This window comes from Polyodon spathula, chromosome 25 (genome assembly GCF_017654505.1).
Source record: "Polyodon spathula isolate WHYD16114869_AA chromosome 25, ASM1765450v1, whole genome shotgun sequence".
In the NCBI taxonomy this organism is placed as follows: Eukaryota; Metazoa; Chordata; class Actinopteri; order Acipenseriformes; family Polyodontidae; genus Polyodon; species Polyodon spathula.
Window position 1 is genome coordinate 19,444,085 of NC_054558.1, and position 18,436 is coordinate 19,462,520.

Below are 18,436 nucleotides of genomic sequence, written 5' to 3' on the forward strand. Positions count from 1 at the left end.
GTGATTTCATAGTGTGCCCGACGCACAAAGTCTTTTTATGAATGAAATAACGTTTTGTGGGCATGACAACAGCAGTGCGGTATAAAATTACTTACTTCAACTAACAAGAAAACAGATTTCAAAGCAGAATGGTGTTTGCCTAACGCAGTGAATCACGTCAGTATGTGCACTTGCAAATGATTACGCTGCCTAAACACTAATTGAATCCACTATTGGATTTATTGCTGTACGGTATTTATTGCCATCAAATCATGCTAATGTGCTTTTCTGGAAACATATTAGATCATTTTGCAACTCAGGGCTTTTGTGGGGGGGGTGGGGGGAATCAATGCAGAAATCATTATATAATTTACAGCCTGGGCAGCTGCAGCGAATGTCATTTTTCACTTTGATGATAGTCATTTTTCAGGCACGTGCTGCACGTTAAGTGAATGGCACCCTGCACAACCCAGCCTGGTGTATCTCTGGCTCTGGGGCTGCGGGCGCTGAGAGCAGATTGCTGGTAATGAATAAGGTGTCGAGTCCAGTGAAGGCAGGAGACAGTTCACAGAGCACAGGGCTGAGTCGAGTCGCCACAATGCTGTTTCTTCAAGGCATTTTAGTTTCCGTGCAGACTCCTGAAAGGACAAACCTGTTTTTAAACTTATTTGGAAGGTTTGTAACCAATCGGGAAAACACACTGCACGATGAGCAAAATAGTGTGGTGTTACTTTATTTATATAGATTATAAATATATTAGACTGTGGTCTGTTTTTAAAGATCTAAACAGTGGTGGATCTTATTACCACCGCTCTTTATTTCTGATGGGGTGATTTTATTGATTCACTTTACTATATACAACAAAATGAAATGGACACCTACAGTATTCTATGTGTAAATAAATCGGCATATATAGTATTTAGTATGAAATACACCACTTTACCATGTGCACTAGTATAAAACACAAAGGCTAACCCCTACAGTTGGCTTGCACATTGTTGACAGCAGGTAAAGGTGTAACTCTTGAATAACGTTTAAACTCGAAGCTATTAGAAGCCCAGGTTTCTTGTAGGTATTATCTGACAGCTTATCCCTACAAGACTGGCAACACTTTTAAATGAGCTTCTGCTGCAGGGCAGACGATGCCTGGAGAATAGCGAGGTGTCAGCAGTACGGGGCTGCTGTATCGCCTTTCAGTCAGCGCACTTCACCTTGCCGTTGTCAGGATTGTCTCCAGGGTGTGCGGTCCCAAGCCTAGCCACAGCGCACACATTCATATCTAATTGAAGGATGTGATTTGTGATGCCGTCAAAACCTCCCAGCATCACAAATCACTTTCCATTATTGGAATTGGCAACGTCCAGCTGAGTGAGCACCAGGGTTTCTCTGCTTATCCCTAGGTGGCCTTTAATGTCACCTGGCAAGACATCTCATCTTAAGTGGTGCTAATGTTGGTGCAATAATGCCTTTCTTTTGAAATGGGCCTTGCAGCTGCTAGCACTGTATTTATGCAAGTTCAAGATCATTCTGCAGTAGGATCAGTTACACCTATATGTTGTCGATTCATTGTGGTGTGGACTTCGCCATCTCTGACTCTAGGCTTGATGGTTGGCAGTTTTACTCGCTGCTGGGGGTTTGTATTCTAACGTGGATCTTCATGCCAGTCACGTATGCTGCATCAGCTCTTCAGTCCGGTATGTGTATTATCATTAATCATGTTAAGGATGTTATTTTTCTTCTGGGGCTTTGATGGTGTTGATATTGCTTTTAGTCTCCTGGGCCCATCTCTCTGAGTTCATGCACTGGAATAATATTTACTGTACTGTGGAAAACCCTGTTTTCGGTTGAGTTAATTCAGGTCTTTTCTTTCCAGAAAGAGCGCCTTCCTGTACGTGTAAACCGTGCCCCTCCCGTTACACAGATTTCGGAACGAGGTTGATCTTTTTCCCATTTGTGGTTTGATTTGTAAAGCCTGTCCACACGCTTTCCAGACCCTTGGACGGATTGACGGTGCAGCTGGAACGCATATTGAAACTTCCCATCTGCCCTGTACTTGACATCGCATCACATGACCTTATTAGATTTTCTGCATTGGGACAATGGAATCTCCAGGGATGTGTTTTTTTTTTCTCTTTCTCACACGATAGCCAAACCAAACTGAGCAAGCCTTCTAATTGAAATTCTAGTGGGGTACGTCTTTCCCTGCTTTGGCTAATGCGGATTTGGAAACACATGGAGGTCAAGTGTCTGACTCAATTAAAAAAAAAAAACTGAATAAACATTTATTGCTGATAATACATATCAGGTATGATTTGCTCAAATGATTTTGCCACCGCTGTAAGGGAAGTGGGTTTTTGCCTGTAATGTTAAAAACAATGTTTCCAGCCCTGCTTACTGTATTACCCGTGCTCCTTTGAAGGCTCTCCTGTGAATGAAATGTTTGTCATGTATTCCTTGTTTGTAGCAGTCTGTATAGAATGCTACAGCTGGAGCACGACCCTTCCTGATTTGTGTTTTATATTCTTTTAGTTTCGCCATTACCCATAGAATTTGTAGTGCTATAGCTGGAAAAAGATACATGCTTTTCTATATATATATGTTAGGGTTTGGCTTGCTGGTTTGCAGTGAAGACACTGCAGAGCAGTCTATGTCAGGCCCAGCTCTACTCCACTGTGGACCAGTCAGGACTAGTTATTAGCTAAGCTGACAACGCACCGGGTTTATGGATTGCCCGAGGTTTGAAGCCCTGAAGTTCGTTTCTGTTACAGATTCTGTTTTCAAATGCTTCTCGGGCATCCCACACGATATCTAATATTTATGACCAAGGTAGGTGTACTTTTCCATTTTAAATAGAGCCGTGCAAAAAACCCTAAAAAAAAAGTGTGTATTGTGGCTGAAGTGTTCCCGCTGCTAACCAAATACTGACAGACTTCTATACTGAAATGAAATAGAATTTCAGGGGGATATGTCAATGCAAAATCTAAATTTAGTTTACACCAAAAATACAGACATGATTTATGTTGTGCCATTAATCAGTTAGCATGTTGCAGTTCTTATAATTGAAAGTGGCTGTGTAGCACAGTCGTATCCAGTTTTGTAGTGGAAATGATTTCAGTGACTCTTCTGTGAAAACATGCAAACATACAGTGGGGAAAAGGGGGAGGGTTTGGCTGAAATACAACAAAAAAAACCCCATGTGAAAGATGTTCCATTTCTTCATGTGATGTGTTTCGAATGAGTGTTTACAGTTAGGGATACACAGTCTGTTAGTTTACACAGGTTCAGCAGGACAGGGGCATTCTGGGAATTCGTTTCTTACCTGCCACACGCAGGTGAATTTGCGGGGCAGTGTTGATGCTGTTTCAGTTGAAACCCGGAAATTAAGCGCTTCGGTTTTATAAATGTAAGTAGCCTTGCCGAATTTGACATTGACACGACTGAAGCAGTTCCTAAACAAAATAAACTGAGCCTTAAATAGACTGCAAACATGCTGTGGGGATTGTTTGATAAAATACTCATTGTGCAGTAATCTCTTTATCTAAATTACACACTTGGAAACAAAAATAGGTACTGTACCTGTTTATTTTCATGCATGGCTGGACAGGAGTCAGGCTGCCTGTGCCTCTGTGTTTGGAAAACAGTAACATGCAGTTTATCTTTACTGCTTAATGCGACAGTGTCATGTTCACAGTGCAGTGCATGTGATTCCTCATTGGAAACAGACTGGCTTGAGCGTTATATAAGCACATGTACAGCAGGGGAACAGTTCTAAAGAGGGACCACTGTGGAACCTGGTCTCCCCAGATCTCGTGCGACTTTTCCATCTGCACCCTGAAACCAGTCTGTAACAACTAGTATCACACTGGGGCTGCCGGCAGTTCCACCTGCAGTCTGCAATCCAATCTGCCACTGGACATTACACACAGCTCAAAGATCACCTGTGTGTTTCAGGTTATTTTATAATGGCAATTTATGAATGAATTCAGCAACCTCTGATATTTCCCTGACGGTGTACTATATTCCCAGCCCTTGTGTTTTTTTGTTTTTTTTTCTCCAGTCCTGGATTGTAAACCCTCTTCACACGTATTTTGCAGTGGACTCTCATTAGGTAACTTTCATCATCAGTGTGAGATGGAGAGACTGCTTCCAGCCCGCAGCCCTCATTAGGTGTGACTGAGTCCTAGATGAAATCGGTTCATTCTTGGCCTGCAGCTGGAAGAATGAACACTTCTGTAATGGTTTGAACTGGTCATGCCAGTTCGAGAATTTGTGCTGGGGTTTTATTTCTGTACCAGCTGTCTATCCATTTAAAAAGGAATCGGTTAATGTGTGTTCCTGTTCCAGTAGTTCTGGTCGCTCACTTTCTATTTAGTATTGCGTTTCTTTTTTTAAATGTTTAACATTGTAACAGCTTTGCTTTGGCGTTCTGAACGAGGGCAGAGACACTTTCTGTCAGTCAGAACAAACAAAAAGAAGCCTGCAGTGTACGACTGTTTGTTTCAATGACTCATTCTGCTGCCCTCCGGGGTTCTGAAATGGGGTTTGGCGTAGCCTCTGATAGCAGTGGTAGGTAACTGTAATCCAATAACAGCTCCTGCGCAGTCAAGAGCACTGTGCCTGTGCTTGCTGTGCTGTGCTGCGAGACCCATCTTAATAAAAAGCCTTTAAGTAACTGGCATTCTTGCTAATCATGGTGCCTGTACTCTCTAGGCTCCCTGTTCCAAGTAATTTAATGTTATTACTTTAGCTGGAAGGGATCAGTGTAACCATCTGTTATGACTGGGGTTCCTCTTGAAATGGAAGAGGTCTTCATCTCTGCTGGGATTACTGTATGCTGGGCAGGAATGTTAACCAGCATCAGTAGCTGTTGAGTAGTATGGTTGTGGTCCTGTAGGGTTTTTTTTTATTATTCGGTCAAACCATAAGGTTTTACTGTTATCCAAACTCAGTAACCCTGGAATGGTTCCAAGTGATGTGCAATGTCTTCTTTCCGTCCATGTACATTTTGAAGGCTGGCCTCATTTGTATTGCAGTAACAGGGATGGAAATAAGACTCCTATTACAAAGCAGTTTCACCCATTTCAGGTTTTACTGCAAGCTTGATTAGCTGCAGCGTATAGGTAACAAGCTAGAAGTGTGTTCTGTTAAACATAGCAAAACCAGGAATGGAGCAAACTGCTATGCAATGGGAGTCTTATTTCCATCCCTGCAGTAAGAGTGGTTGTCAAGATATACAATAGGTTGTAATGGGATGTAACATGCTTCAGATCAACCTGAGTATCAAGCATTGAATGTGAAGTGTATGATGCTTGTGTACAGTTTTCAGCTGTATTAATTTGTTTCACATGGGATCAGCGCAGAATGCATTACAAGTCTGTCTGGCTGAACGCTGCATGGATGTAATCACGTAGGCTTACTCCCGTATCGAAAGAAAGACTCTGGAGGCCTGAACAACTTATTGGCTTGCTCTGTGCTTGTACTACCGCTTATCAGGAGAGGAGCTGACTGCCCTGGAACACAAATCGTCAGTGAGCACACTCGACCCTAGATCTTGTTTCACTGTATTTCGCCTCTAGTTCAATTTACTTGGTCAAGAGCTACAGTTGCCTGCTGGGAAGGCAGTGCGCTGAAGGCCAGATTATGGATGACTAAAGCAAACGCATACCAAGAACACTGAACTTGAGCAGGAGGTTTGTGTGTATAGAGTCTGCTGGGATCAAAGCATTTGAAACAGAATAGCAGCCATATTCTCACCATTACTGATTGGCTAACAGGTAGGCTTGTGTTTTTCGGTTTCATTAGTGATCCCTGTGTTTCAGTGGCCTGTCTCCTAGGGTAGGTTATTAATGTGGTCTGTCAGTCTTCCAGCTACAAAGAGGGCATAAGCTAGAGATTCCCACTGCGGTGGTGGGTGTGAGAGTCCATCTCGCGCAGCGTGATGTTCATTTCCACGCCTGTCTAGTCTGATTTCAGAGGTTTTTGTGGGATTACCCCAGCCCATGGCGTGCAGAGAGGCTTTATTCTGAGACGAAAAGCCTTTCCGTGCTGCTGCTTGGAAATGGAAGTGAAAAGCTAGAGATTTGTTTTTGCAGTGCTGGGTATGAAAGTTTACATAGCTGCAATTTCTATGATACCATTTTTATTTACAGAGTTTTTGGGGATGGGGGTAGGCAGATGTTGTTTTTCTTTAAATCTTGTTTGCATTTTAAACTCGGTTATGTTTAAAATTGTCCAAGAAAGTAATACATGAATAGGACCTGATGCAGCTTACAAAACACCGGGAATGTCCTGCTCTAATCCTACATGGACTTGAGATGCATGAATGGAAAGAAGACTCCCATTGCACAGCAGTTTGATCCATTTCTGGTTTTACTATGAGTTTAATAAGACACATCTGAGCTTGTTACCTGTGCACTGTGGCCAATCAATCTCCTAGTAAAACCTAGAATGGGAAAAACTATGCTATGCAATAGGAGTCTTATTTCCATCCCTGAAATAACACCAACAAATTTGATAGTGCTATGATGGTAAGGCGTCTAAAGGACAACTATAGGAGTGTGTTTCTAGCTGTATATTGCAGAACACATGGAAGGGCATGGATGTTGGAATTCTAGAATGTCGTGGTCTATACAGTTGGATGCCGATAACACAAACTTGCTTGCTATAGAAGCATGACTGTGTCAGGATATTACAAAGACTTTCAATATTATTATACAGTAATAGATGTGTGCCTCTGTACATCTCCCTGGTCTTACACTGAAATGTGGTTCAGTGTCTTGCCCTGGCAGCAGGATTCACACAGCAACATGCAGTACTGCTGTGTTTCTGATGCACTGACTCTGCGGAGTGGATTCATCTCATCATTCCCCTCATTTCTTAATCAGCCCCTGTCATTTATTAATAACTCCAGAGCTGGATTTCATGTCAGTGGAATGGGCCAGATGTGCCGGTGCTCGGCACAGTGACGTCCTCCCTCCACAGTGCAGGCTTGCTGGAGGCGTGCCAAGCCCAAAGACTTTCCATGAAATGAAATTATTAAACATTATTAAATGCTTCACGTCATTGATGTTTCAGCCCTCTGGGCTTTTTCACTTGGATAATATGATGAAAGGCAGAAGGGTCCCGGAGGTTTTATTTGTATCTTTTATATATACGTCATGTGTTATCTGTCTTTTATTGCATTAGAGATGTCATCTTTTGCATTAGAGATGTCAGCAGTTTGGGTGAGAATACCTAGAAGCAAGGCTGCTTTATAGGGTCCTCGTTAAAAAAATGGGAACACGATGGTGTTCGTCTGTTTGCCACACTAAAGCGGGTGAACACGATAACACAATAAAACCATTGTAAGTAGCCTAATCCCACTTTAGGCTCTTTACGTTTGCATTGCCATAGTCGGTGGATCAGTGTAATGCATAAATATGCATAGCACTGCGCAGCATTGGAGCCCCATACTGTACATGCGTTCAATTATAAACATTACCTAAATATGTGCTTGTTAGTCACTAAAGAAACATAATGTCTGACTTTTTAGTAATTAGTATATAAAGATGTTCTTTTCTTTGTCGCTTCTCCTTTGTCACTTTCAGGGCTGCTTCTTTGCAGAGAAGGCATTCACACTTCCCCTGCGGGATGACAATGAGTCTTAAAGAAATAAAGAACAGGTCACTTTAGAAGGTGGTTTCCTCGTAAAAGATTGAGCTGTGCCATAAATTCACTTGGACAGATCCTCTAGTGGAAGCAGCGTCTTTGTCTTTTTGAAGTTATACAGTGTTCTCAATTTATTATTTGTTGCACTCTTGCTGTAAGTGAGAAGGATTGTCATTGACATGACGTTTCCTGAAACTGTATCTCATTCAAGGTCTGTGGTTGCAAACAGTGGCTTCAGTGTCAGGTGGAATTGCTTACCTTTTTCAGTTTCAGATTTCTTCCTTGATGGAGTTTCCAGCAACTGCAGGTTTACTGGTAGCCAGTCACAGCTGTGAACTGGAACACGCTATAGGCACACTGGTTTCTTTCTGTATAGATAACTAGTGATCCTATGAAAGCGCTGCATAGGTTCACAGTAACAGGACATTTCATACTTTTCTCCTGTAAAATAGAATGGAGGGTTAGCAGTACAGAAAAGCTGTGGAGAGCCTAAACATTTAGTTAGGGCGAGATGCTCAAAGTTATTACTAATCTAGCTATAACAAATCGTTATTAGCACAATTTTTAGGCGAAAGGGGATAAAAAAAATAAAATAAAAAAAAAAGCCACTACAATTCTAAAATGAGAAAGAAACCACGAAGCCTCCTTTGCAAGTTCCTCAGTTAAAAGCCTTTATTGTTTATATCTGGTTTGGTAACTTTCTATTGGGGTTGTTTCTTCTTTTTGGATTGTGACGGTTTGGAGTAAATAGCTTCTGAGAACTTTGCCCGGCGGGCTTGTCCCAGCCAGCGCGCAGAGCTGCTGAGTAAATGCGTCCCGTTTTCTTTTGCGATTGCAGAAAAAGAGCCGCGACGAGACGTGCGGGGAGGGGAGCGGTGTGGAGATCCTGGAGAACAGGCCCTACACAGACGGCCCGGGAGGCTCAGGGCAGTACACTCACAAAGTGTACCACATCGGGATGCATATACCCAGCTGGTTCCGGTCCATCTTGCCCAAAGCTGCATTGAGAGTAGAAGAGGAGTCCTGGAATGCCTATCCCTATACTAGAACACGGTGAGGAAAGGATACTGTCTTGTGACAAACACAAAGAGCTGTTCCCATGCGGTCACAATGTGCTGTACAGGAGGCTGTGATTTAATGACATCACTGTGTGTTCTCCAACACCTTTTAGAGATCTTTCTTGTTGCATTAACCTTAATGGTGCCCAAGGTTAAATTTAACCCCAGTTACTATAATCCCAGGTATCTCTCTTTCTCTGTGGGCACAAAGTGAATAAACTATACTAAGAAATAAGCATGACTGGATCCTCTGCTTGTGAGAAATGTGTACTGAACAGAGGTCAGGAGGTCCAAGTCACACATTCAACACTATCACACTGGTTTTTAAACAACGCCTCAGTATTTCAGCCTTGTAAACTTAACACACTGTGCTCCATAAGAAAAAGACTAAAACTAAAAAGATAATCACAATATAGAAATGAGGCCGTGGTCGAGCTGTGGTGAGTCATGCCAATGCGTGTGAGGGAATTCGGAGCCCTCATTTTCACATGTTGTGAAAGTGAGAAATCCAGGGTGATGGTTTTTTTTTTTTTTTTTTTTTTTTTGCTTTTAACACAGTATCTGTGAAAACGTTATCCATCAGTAATAGTTCAGGTAAATGGCTACCCGCCTCCAGAAGGATGGTACAGTTACATAATAAACACTCCATGGGAAGGCTTATCGGGAAAGAGAAAGTAACTTGGCATGTTTATAAAAACCCAGACAGTAAATACCTGATAAGAGCTCTCTGTGTCAGACAGGAGCAGTGTTGCAAGGGTAACTGTGAAGGAAGCCAAAACAGTAGCTTTGAAATGAATCTCCCAAACATTCCCTGTGCACAATACAGTGAGTAACAGCACAAAGGACAACATGTGGTTCTTCTGAGACCACTCTCGCCTCGGATAGCTGTGAGGCACAGCCAAATCCCTGCAACCCACTGTGCAGCGGGCTGTGTCAGTACAGCCGCAAGCTTCCAATTGTGTTGCTTAGCTTTAAAATAATAGATTAAAATAACAGATTAGCATAACAGATTCTGTATGTTTTGTACACAGGCAAGCGTCCATTTCATTCGGTTGGTGCTTTGCGTTTGTCCACGTTATTTTAATAATAGGAGTTAAAAAAACAGTGGTTACTGAGAAACAGTCTTTAGAGCGGAAACAACTTCAATTTCAGAAAGACAACTTCAATCACTAACCTCTGATGTGACTTTCTTCACTTAATGCATAGGTTATTCCGTGGACATTTTTCATATATTAAAATAGATTCATAACTGGCGGAGGACATCATCTGTACTAAAAAAAAGATCATTTATTATGTAGGGGAACTTTGCAAGAATTAATCTACAAGTTTTGGCACCCTCAAGCCCTTCCTAAATTAGGCCCATTCTTCTCAAAGTCATCGGTGAGGGGGACTGGTTTCCAGACTTACCCACTAAATTACAGGCTCCAGGCAGCCCTGACAGGGAGCAGCTCTGCCTCCACACTTAACGCTGCACCGCTGAATTCAAGCGCGTCTTGAGGGATAAGTGAAAGGGCCCCTCACTGAGGTAATTGTTTTCAGCACTTGACTGTTCACCTTCCAGAACAGAGCAGAGATTTAGGAAGATTTATTTTCAACCAAAGAAATGAAGAACCAAATAAAATGAGTTACTTCAGGTTCTGAATGAAGGTGTAATTGGCTGGAACAAGAGCCAACTTTGGACACCCCAACATTTTTTTTTTTTTTTTTTTGAAAAGCACGTTTTTAGTAAAGCTTGTCCACAGTTTCTAAAAACAAACATACCAGTGGTAAAACCCCATGACCCCACCCATGGGTGACGCTCATCTTTTACCTGCAATTCCACGGCTAACCCATCACGACACCGTGAAGCAGGATGTGTTTATTTGTTTGTGTTTTTACAGATACACCTGCCCTTTCGTGGAGAAGTTCTCAATTGACATTGAAACCTATTACAAGCCTGACACAGGAGACGAGATCGATGTGTTTAACATGTCACCGTCAGACAGGAGACAGAGGACTCTAGGTACAGTATCCCCCACCTGGAATCTTTCACTTACATTTCTAACGGGGAGCATTTTAAAAGATTATAAGAACAGTTTAGGAATGAGAAAAGCCCGTCTCTTGTAAGCAATTTGTGTGGAAGGGACTTGTGTTTGAACATACAGAGACTGGAGTAGAGTAAACCCTTCTGTCAGGAGAGTTACACCATAATGACATTTTTAAATGCAAGCCCAATTTGAATGTACGTATTGATAACAGACCTTTACACGGTCCACAACAGATACACAAAGCTTTTGCCTCACCCTCCTTTATATTCATGACAGATTGGCTGTTTTAATTAGGGCTCTGTTTCAAATACAGCATGGTTTCCAGTCTCCCAGTGACCTGCTTCTTTGTGCAGCTACACTCGCTGAGAGCAGGGAACAACAGGGGCTGTGATTAGCACGCTGACATTGCTGTGTGCTTTTTTAATGTTACGCATTTTTTAAAAGCTTCCTTTTTTGGGGTTGTGTTTTGCTTCAGAATGTGGGAAATGCTGTGTTTGGCTTTTGAAAGGAGCCAAGTCCTTACTTTTAACAGATAAGAATCACAAACAGATTGAGATTGCTGGAGAGTGGATCAAGATGTGATTCAAAGCGGGGCAGTGATGGAGAGGGAGAGTGGATGGCAGCGCTGAAGCGCTGTTGCATAACCTCCCCAGTCTGCCTGCAAGAAGCATTGGTGACAGCACAGGCTTCGAGGGAGACATCTAGTGGTTATTAGTAACGAGAGCATCTTCTTTCCTTTTTGGAGTCCAGTCCATTATCCCCAAACCACTCGCAGCATTACTACCGCTAGAATTTCAGTGTTCTCACTAGCGTTTCACATCTACATTTTTAGGCAGGAGATGCATGTATACTTTAAAGGTCATCCAAGTCGGCTTTGACAGGAGTTTGTAATTATGGTTCGTACTAGTGGCTCTACTGAGGACCTGCATGTTGGTACACATGCAATAGAGTTCAATATTTTCTCTAGAAGAGACGGTTCAGCACAGGAAGCTTTCTAGTCTCTGGGCTATTAAAAGGTACCCCTCCCCCACAGATCCCATCGATATCGTTAAGGATCTGATCCCTCCTCACGAGTACATGGCAGAGGAGGACCCCAAACTCTACAAATCAATGAAGACCAAGAGGGGGCCCCTGACGGAGGACTGGATTGAGGAGATCAAGAACAACCCGGGCAAGATGCCCATCATGTGCGCCTACAAGCTGTGCAAAGTGGAGTTCCGATACTGGGGAATGCAGTCCAAGATCGAGAGGTTTATCCACGACGTAGGTCAGTGCAATAGCAGGACTCTGCCTGTACACCAGTATGTGCATGTACATGCATGAAACCTTTACCACGGTAAAAGCATAGCAAAATGTAGTTAAGCCTAATAAATATCGTATATGTTTCTCCTCCCGCCTCCACAGATTTTACATTTGCCATTCTGTGTTGGAGGCAGTTTTACACGCCAGGTCTATGGAGGGGGAAAAACTAAAACACAGATAACGGTTATATAAATGTTTAATTGAATGCCCTGTATCTGCAGCTTGATTCCCATTCGAGTTTTATTGGTGAGTAGGTGTAGCTAGCTATACTGTATAGCCTTTTATAATTTACCAGCTCAAATGAATCACTACTTGTTATGACATTTAAAGAAACAGTGGAAAAAGACCCTGAGCAGCAACTAGGATCGTTTCTTTGGATGTCAATTATTACTTCGGGTAATTAGTATTTTACTGCTGATTTGAAACTGCATTAAAATGCATATTTCGACTTGTGTTCACAGCCAGTTGCAATTTAAAACAATTAATTGGCATTGACTCAAGATAAAAAGCATTATGACTGTTTACACATTCTTGTGTTAACGTTGGGATCAGGATATCTGTTACACTGTATATACAATTCAGTTATTTAAAACGTATTTATGAATAGTATCAGTTTATTTAAAAAAATGTAAGATTATTGTAATAGTTTAAGCCCTTCCCATTGATAACGAACTAATAAAGATATACCATACTAGTTTCATTTATATAGCGTCCTTTAGATGCAAGTTTTGTTTTTCTTTTGAGAGAGTGTCTTTTTAAATATGGTTACCATATGACTCCATGTACACTAGGACAGTTTGGGACAGTTCAGGCTTTTCAACTCGCACCCTAATGCATCCTGGTAAGTGTAGTCCTGCTGTGAAGGTACAACCCTCTCTTTAAAAGATGATGCTTTTGCTCCTCCAGCCCTGAGGAAGGTGATGGTGCGGGCACACAGGCAGGCCTGGTGCTGGCAGGATGAGTGGTACGGGCTGAGCATCGCGGACATCCGGCAGCTGGAGCACGAGACACAGCTCATGCTGGCTCAGAAGATGGCCGAGTTCAGCTGCAACGACGAGGCAGAGCAGAACGGAGCGAGCACCTCGCCGGCCGACAAGGACCAGGAGGCAAAGGCCATCGCTGCCTCCGAGGCCGAGGACGTCTCCGGCAGCATGGGAGACACGCTGCAGAGCCACGGCGAGCTCACCAAGCAGTGGTCCACGTCCTCCAAGTCTTCTCGCTCTTCCAAGAGAGGAGGTAGGTTGGGACCGGCACCAGCCCGTGTAACACAGTCATGTTTTCTACAGTGTTTTGAGAAAGGGGTCCCCGAGTGGCTGACCTGGTAAAAGCCTGGTTTGCGTCCTGGCCGTGCAAAGTCATCGGTCTTGACTGGGGATTCCGGAGGGAGTCTCACTGTGGCTCTGGCGCTCCTGTGGGTATGGAAGGGACTGTTTCTCCTCATCATGCTGTGGTGGACCCTACTAGCCTGGTGCCCAGTGAGCTTGGGTGGACACCTGCAGGGATGGCCTTTGTCCTCCACTGTTAGCTTGTTGACATCTGCTCTTGAGTTCCTGGGTGTAGAAAAGAAAGCTGGCTTGGTCGTGGGATCGGAGGACATCCACTGAACCTTCGGTTGCACTGAACTGTGTGGGGAATTGCTGCAGTGAGGGGGAAAAAGAATTGGACATTCTAAAACGGGGAGAACATCGTGGGTAAAATACTTGGGCACAATAATAACATTTTAATTAAAATAAAAAAGGCGGGCGAAGGGAAAGTGCCTGGGAGGGGAGGCACCAGAGACTGGATTCTTGGTCTTGGAAAGCCTTGCTACAGTACACAGTACAGTAACTAAGGGAACACAATGACACTAGAGGCTTTCAGAGGGGCTGCGAAGGGAGCATAAGACAATGTGAGTTACACCCTCACCCACTGAATTAAAATGAAGAGTCATTATAATAAAGAATGCTTGTTGTTTGTGCGATACATAACCTTGTCCTGCTACTTTCAAGATGACACAGAAGAAACCTGAGCCTCTTGAACAGATGGGCATTGGCACTGAGCCAGAGATATTTTTATATTACCCCTGCAGAGTTTCCCGCGCTGGCCAGGATATCTTTGTGACCAAGTTTATTACAAAAAGAAACAAACAAGTTCAGTCTACAGATTTTATATTATCCCAAATAAAGTATTATATGTGATGATTCTAAAGACAGCATACTATTGAGGAAAGCCATTATATACTTGGTTATGAGTTTGCAAATTACAGTATAAAAATACGTAAGAGACAGTGTATCAGGTAGGTCTTTTATTTTGAGCAAGTAAGCAAGTTATCACTTTGTGTTTGTAATCCATAACCCCTCTCAGCCTGGTTTGAACTCAGCCCTCGAGAGGTGAAAGGCTAAAGCATTAACCCTCTGTACCGAACACTGTATCTTTAGCCCGTAAGAGGTCGGTAGAAATAATACATCTGCAGGTGCTTCCATATCTCAGTGTGGTGCTCGACAGTGTCTACTCCCGGGGTTTCATTTTGACAGTTTTTATCAGCACCCTGTTCCCTGTAAATAACTCCTCCCCCCTCCTCGACACTTACTGTCACAGTCTGTGTCTCACAATAGTTCCTTCAGTATTTATAGAAGCAATTAGCTGAGCGCTGCTGACGTCACAGCTGGGAGATGAGCCATTGTGGTGCCAATCACAATGCCACCCTTTCCCACAGGAACGGGGATGGTTGAGCGGAGAGAGCTGAAACTAGAACCAGTAATTAGCTCAGGTTGGAAGGGGGGGTGGGGGGCTGAGATTATAATAAGAAAGTAGATTTAGAATATGGCCGCTGTGAGCGACAGGATAGAGACCACAGCCAAATCGCAGCTACTGAGGAGGAAAAAGAAGAAGAAGAAGAGGAGGAGGAGGAGGAGGAGGAGCAGAGTGACCCAATTTCTGTTTCCCAGATTAGCTAGAAACTGCGCAGATCACTCAACGTGTTTTCTTTACACATCACTGTGCTTGATTGTTTTAATTGGGACTATATATAGAATATCATGTAATAAGTAAGGGTGCAAGATATTGCAGGAGGCTTGTGCATGTCACCCCTTTGGCTTTGCGTCTGGACTTTGTTGTCACTGTTTGCAAACAACCCATGTTGGCTTTTTATTGTCTGCAAACCTGTTAACAACTTTTAAAGACTGCTGTATAAAAAGCAGCCCGCAGATCCCATGAATCTGTATCCAGCAGTAAATCACAAAGTTAAAATTCCCAGCAGTGGCTTCAGTTTCACTGGAAAATGGGCTTTTAATAGAACGAAGATCAACAGTAACCGCAGTAGCCTTTTCCAGCTCTGCAGCTCTCCGCTGCTCAGACCGAGGGAACTGTTGCATTTTCAGCTTCACGCTGTGTCCTCCAATCCCTCCAGGCTTGAAGCCAGTCTCTGCTCAAACAGAGCTTCCCCAAACCCATTTGGAAACCCTGCAGGATACGAAGCAAGGAGCCCGCGCCTCTGCAGCAGGACGAGACTAATCTCAGGGTTATTGGTCCGTTCATTTTCAGGGAGCCCCTCTCGTCACAGCATATCAGAGTGGAGGATGCAGAGCATTGCGAGAGACTCAGAGGACAGCTCCGACGATGAATTCTTCGATGCCATTGGTAAATTGTCTCGATCGATTCCAGCATTATTAATTTGCATGCTCCACTACTCCAGCTGTTAAATGAGCATCATTTGACTATCTCCTGTGATCCTGAATGATGGCCCACACTTGTGTGTGTTAGGATACACAAACTACTCTGTTTGTGCATGACTTTATTAACTAACTCTAATGTTTTACATGTTCTTTTGATGTGGTGTTTCTAGTAGATAGTTTAGAGCTTGTGTTACTGTATGTTCCACCATTTGAAAATCAACAAAACATTAACTTCCTTGAGAACAACCAGCGTGCATCACTAAAGTGAACCTAAGTTTTGGTTGATGTGCATATTTATTTTAAAACTTATAATGCTACGCAATATTTTGTTGAACAACTTATATTACCAGCTTTGTTTGCTGTGCTTAGATAGCAGCTGATCACAATAATTAAACCTAGTGTATTTTCTCATTTCACCCCAATGTCAGACTGGGGCTGTAGCGGAGAAAATAAGACTCCTCTTGCATAGTAGTTTGACCCATTCCATGTTTTACTGCATGCTTGATTAGTCCCAGTGTATAGGTAAAAATCTGAGACGTGTCTAATTAAACTTCTTGTAAAACCAGGGTTGAATCGAGCTGCTCTGCAATGGGAGTCTTTATTTCCATCTCTGAACTGTCTTATTTCTTCTTGTTCAGAGGACCTATCTGACAGCGAGGAGATCTTTTCTGAGAAGATCACGAAGTGGAATTCGAATGACCTCATAGATAAGATTGAGAGCGCGGAGGCTGATGAGGAGCTGGGTAAGAATGAGCTCTTGGAGTTTCTGTGTGTGTGAAGTAATGTTTCACTCTGTCCATTTTCTCGCTTAGTTTCTGCTGGACATCGTGCTGCGCGAATTGATTATTCAGATTGAGCTCCCCGCGGAAATCAGGCGAGAGTCATTGGTGTTGATCTGGCTACCGCAAAGTGCAACAAGTGAAGAAGCAGCTGCGGGGATCTGTGATGGTCACTGCTTTTCTTAGACAAACCCAAGCAGCTGCTGCTTCACTTGTTTCACTTTGAATGGTAAATTAGAGCAATCAACCACAATGAGCCTTACCTGAGGCACTGATTTCTGTCGAGCGCGCAGTCCGAATAATCAAATAGTCGGTTTGTGTAGCACTTACTGAATGAAAACCATGGTAAAGGTTAAGAAACTACATTATTTTTTGCATCCCTTTTGAATCTGTCGTCCTGAGTGTCATGTCTTAATTACCACTTGCTGTAAATCCTGTATCATGTAATAGGGTTAAACTTATATAATCTCATTTGAATAGGTATTATTAAAATACACATATGAAATTGAGTGTTTTAAACAGTATCACAGATTTCAGGACTGCTTATTATTATTATTATTATTATTATTATTATTATTATTATTATTTAGTAGATGCTTTTATCCAAAGTGACTTATTGACAGTGTATAAATTAGTCTTAAACTGAAAAATAAAATAGAAAAGTAAAGATACGGAGGAAATGGCAGGTGGACAGACACAGCAGACATGTAAAAGCAAATTAAGAATTATAAATATTTAAAATAACACAACAGATAACGACACAGAAACATCCCAGAACAGCCCGTGTCCTTTCCCGATTGCCCACACGCTGTCGCTCACACCGGCAGGGAAGATGAAGCCGTAGCAACCCTGAATCGGAGGCAGTAGACAGGTGCATGACTGACGCAAATGAAAACAACAAAGTCCTATTCTATTCTATCCTATTGCTATTCTAGTCGAGACTGCTGCCATTGTGTTCAAGTGCCTTGATGTCTGGATTCACAGACCCCAATTAACACTAATCTTCAGGACTGCCTGATGCAGTACAAGGTTATTGGTGATCGGTGTAACCACCCGTCAACTTATTTATTATTGATCATTAAAATACAAACCCACAGAAGCCCTTACTGGGTTTTGTTTTTTTCCCCAGGAAATCTGTTTCAGGATTCAGCTGCTTCCAGTGTGGAGAGACTGAGCGCTATTGAGGTATGAATCTACAATATATGATATATATATCTCCTGCACAGCATGTCTTGCGTGGAAAGATATAGCATGATATTGCTCCATTGGGAAGATGATGTTTAATCCATTCAAACTAGAAACAGATCGCTTGCAGTGTTCAGTTAAATGCTACTACAGTATAGGAATATCCATTGTTTAAATTAGGGTCCTTTATGACTCCAGAATGCTGAAACTGAAATATGTTAAGATGTGTTTATTAATAAGTGTTTACAACACTCTGGTTTCAGTGCAGGGATGGAAGCAAGACTCCTGTTGCATGGCAGTTTCACCCATTCCAGGTTTTAATATAGGCTTGAGTAGCCACACTGCATAGGAATCAAGCTCAGGTGGGTCTTATTAGACAGTAAAAAGAGGAATGGAATGCAATGGGAGTCTTATTTCCACCCCTGCATTATGTGTGCTAGTATATGAGCCTGCTTCTCTACCTGCAGCACACACACACAGTCTGAAAACAACAGACCTCCTTTAGTTATATCCATGCACAGTACATGTGCTATGCAGGTGTGCAATGCGGTCCTGCGGATTGCTTGACGCACTTTGGGGAAGGGCTGGGTGATGTCAATGTGTTTTTGTTCAGTCTCCTCCTTACCCTATGCTCTCATATGCAGATGCAAAGCTCTGTTAGCAGTGCGAAAGGTAGCTCTGCTATCCCAACAGTTACAGTGACAGGAGTCTCGTCAGTAAGTACAGTAGTAAGAGTAGCCTGCTGTACTAGCAGATTGTGTTGCTTAGAAAGTGCAACCACTAACCCCCATAGACTAGTAGTCTGA

The 18,436-nt window shown here is 42.7% G+C and overlaps 1 protein-coding gene across 1 annotated transcript in view; it reads left to right on the top strand.

The window, feature by feature from the left end:
* LOC121300254 (membrane-associated phosphatidylinositol transfer protein 2-like) overlaps window positions 1-18,436 on the top strand; it is a 35,443-nt gene extending 17,007 nt beyond the window's left edge. The window contains exons 3-10 of the mRNA XM_041228755.1: window positions 8,465-8,679; window positions 10,565-10,686; window positions 11,745-11,978; window positions 12,920-13,249; window positions 15,536-15,631; window positions 16,305-16,409; window positions 17,575-17,630; window positions 18,275-18,436. Coding sequence (XP_041084689.1) covers window positions 8,465-8,679; window positions 10,565-10,686; window positions 11,745-11,978; window positions 12,920-13,249; window positions 15,536-15,631; window positions 16,305-16,409; window positions 17,575-17,630; window positions 18,275-18,436 — 1,320 coding nt within the window. The remainder of the gene's footprint in view (window positions 1-8,464; window positions 8,680-10,564; window positions 10,687-11,744; window positions 11,979-12,919; window positions 13,250-15,535; window positions 15,632-16,304; window positions 16,410-17,574; window positions 17,631-18,274) is intronic.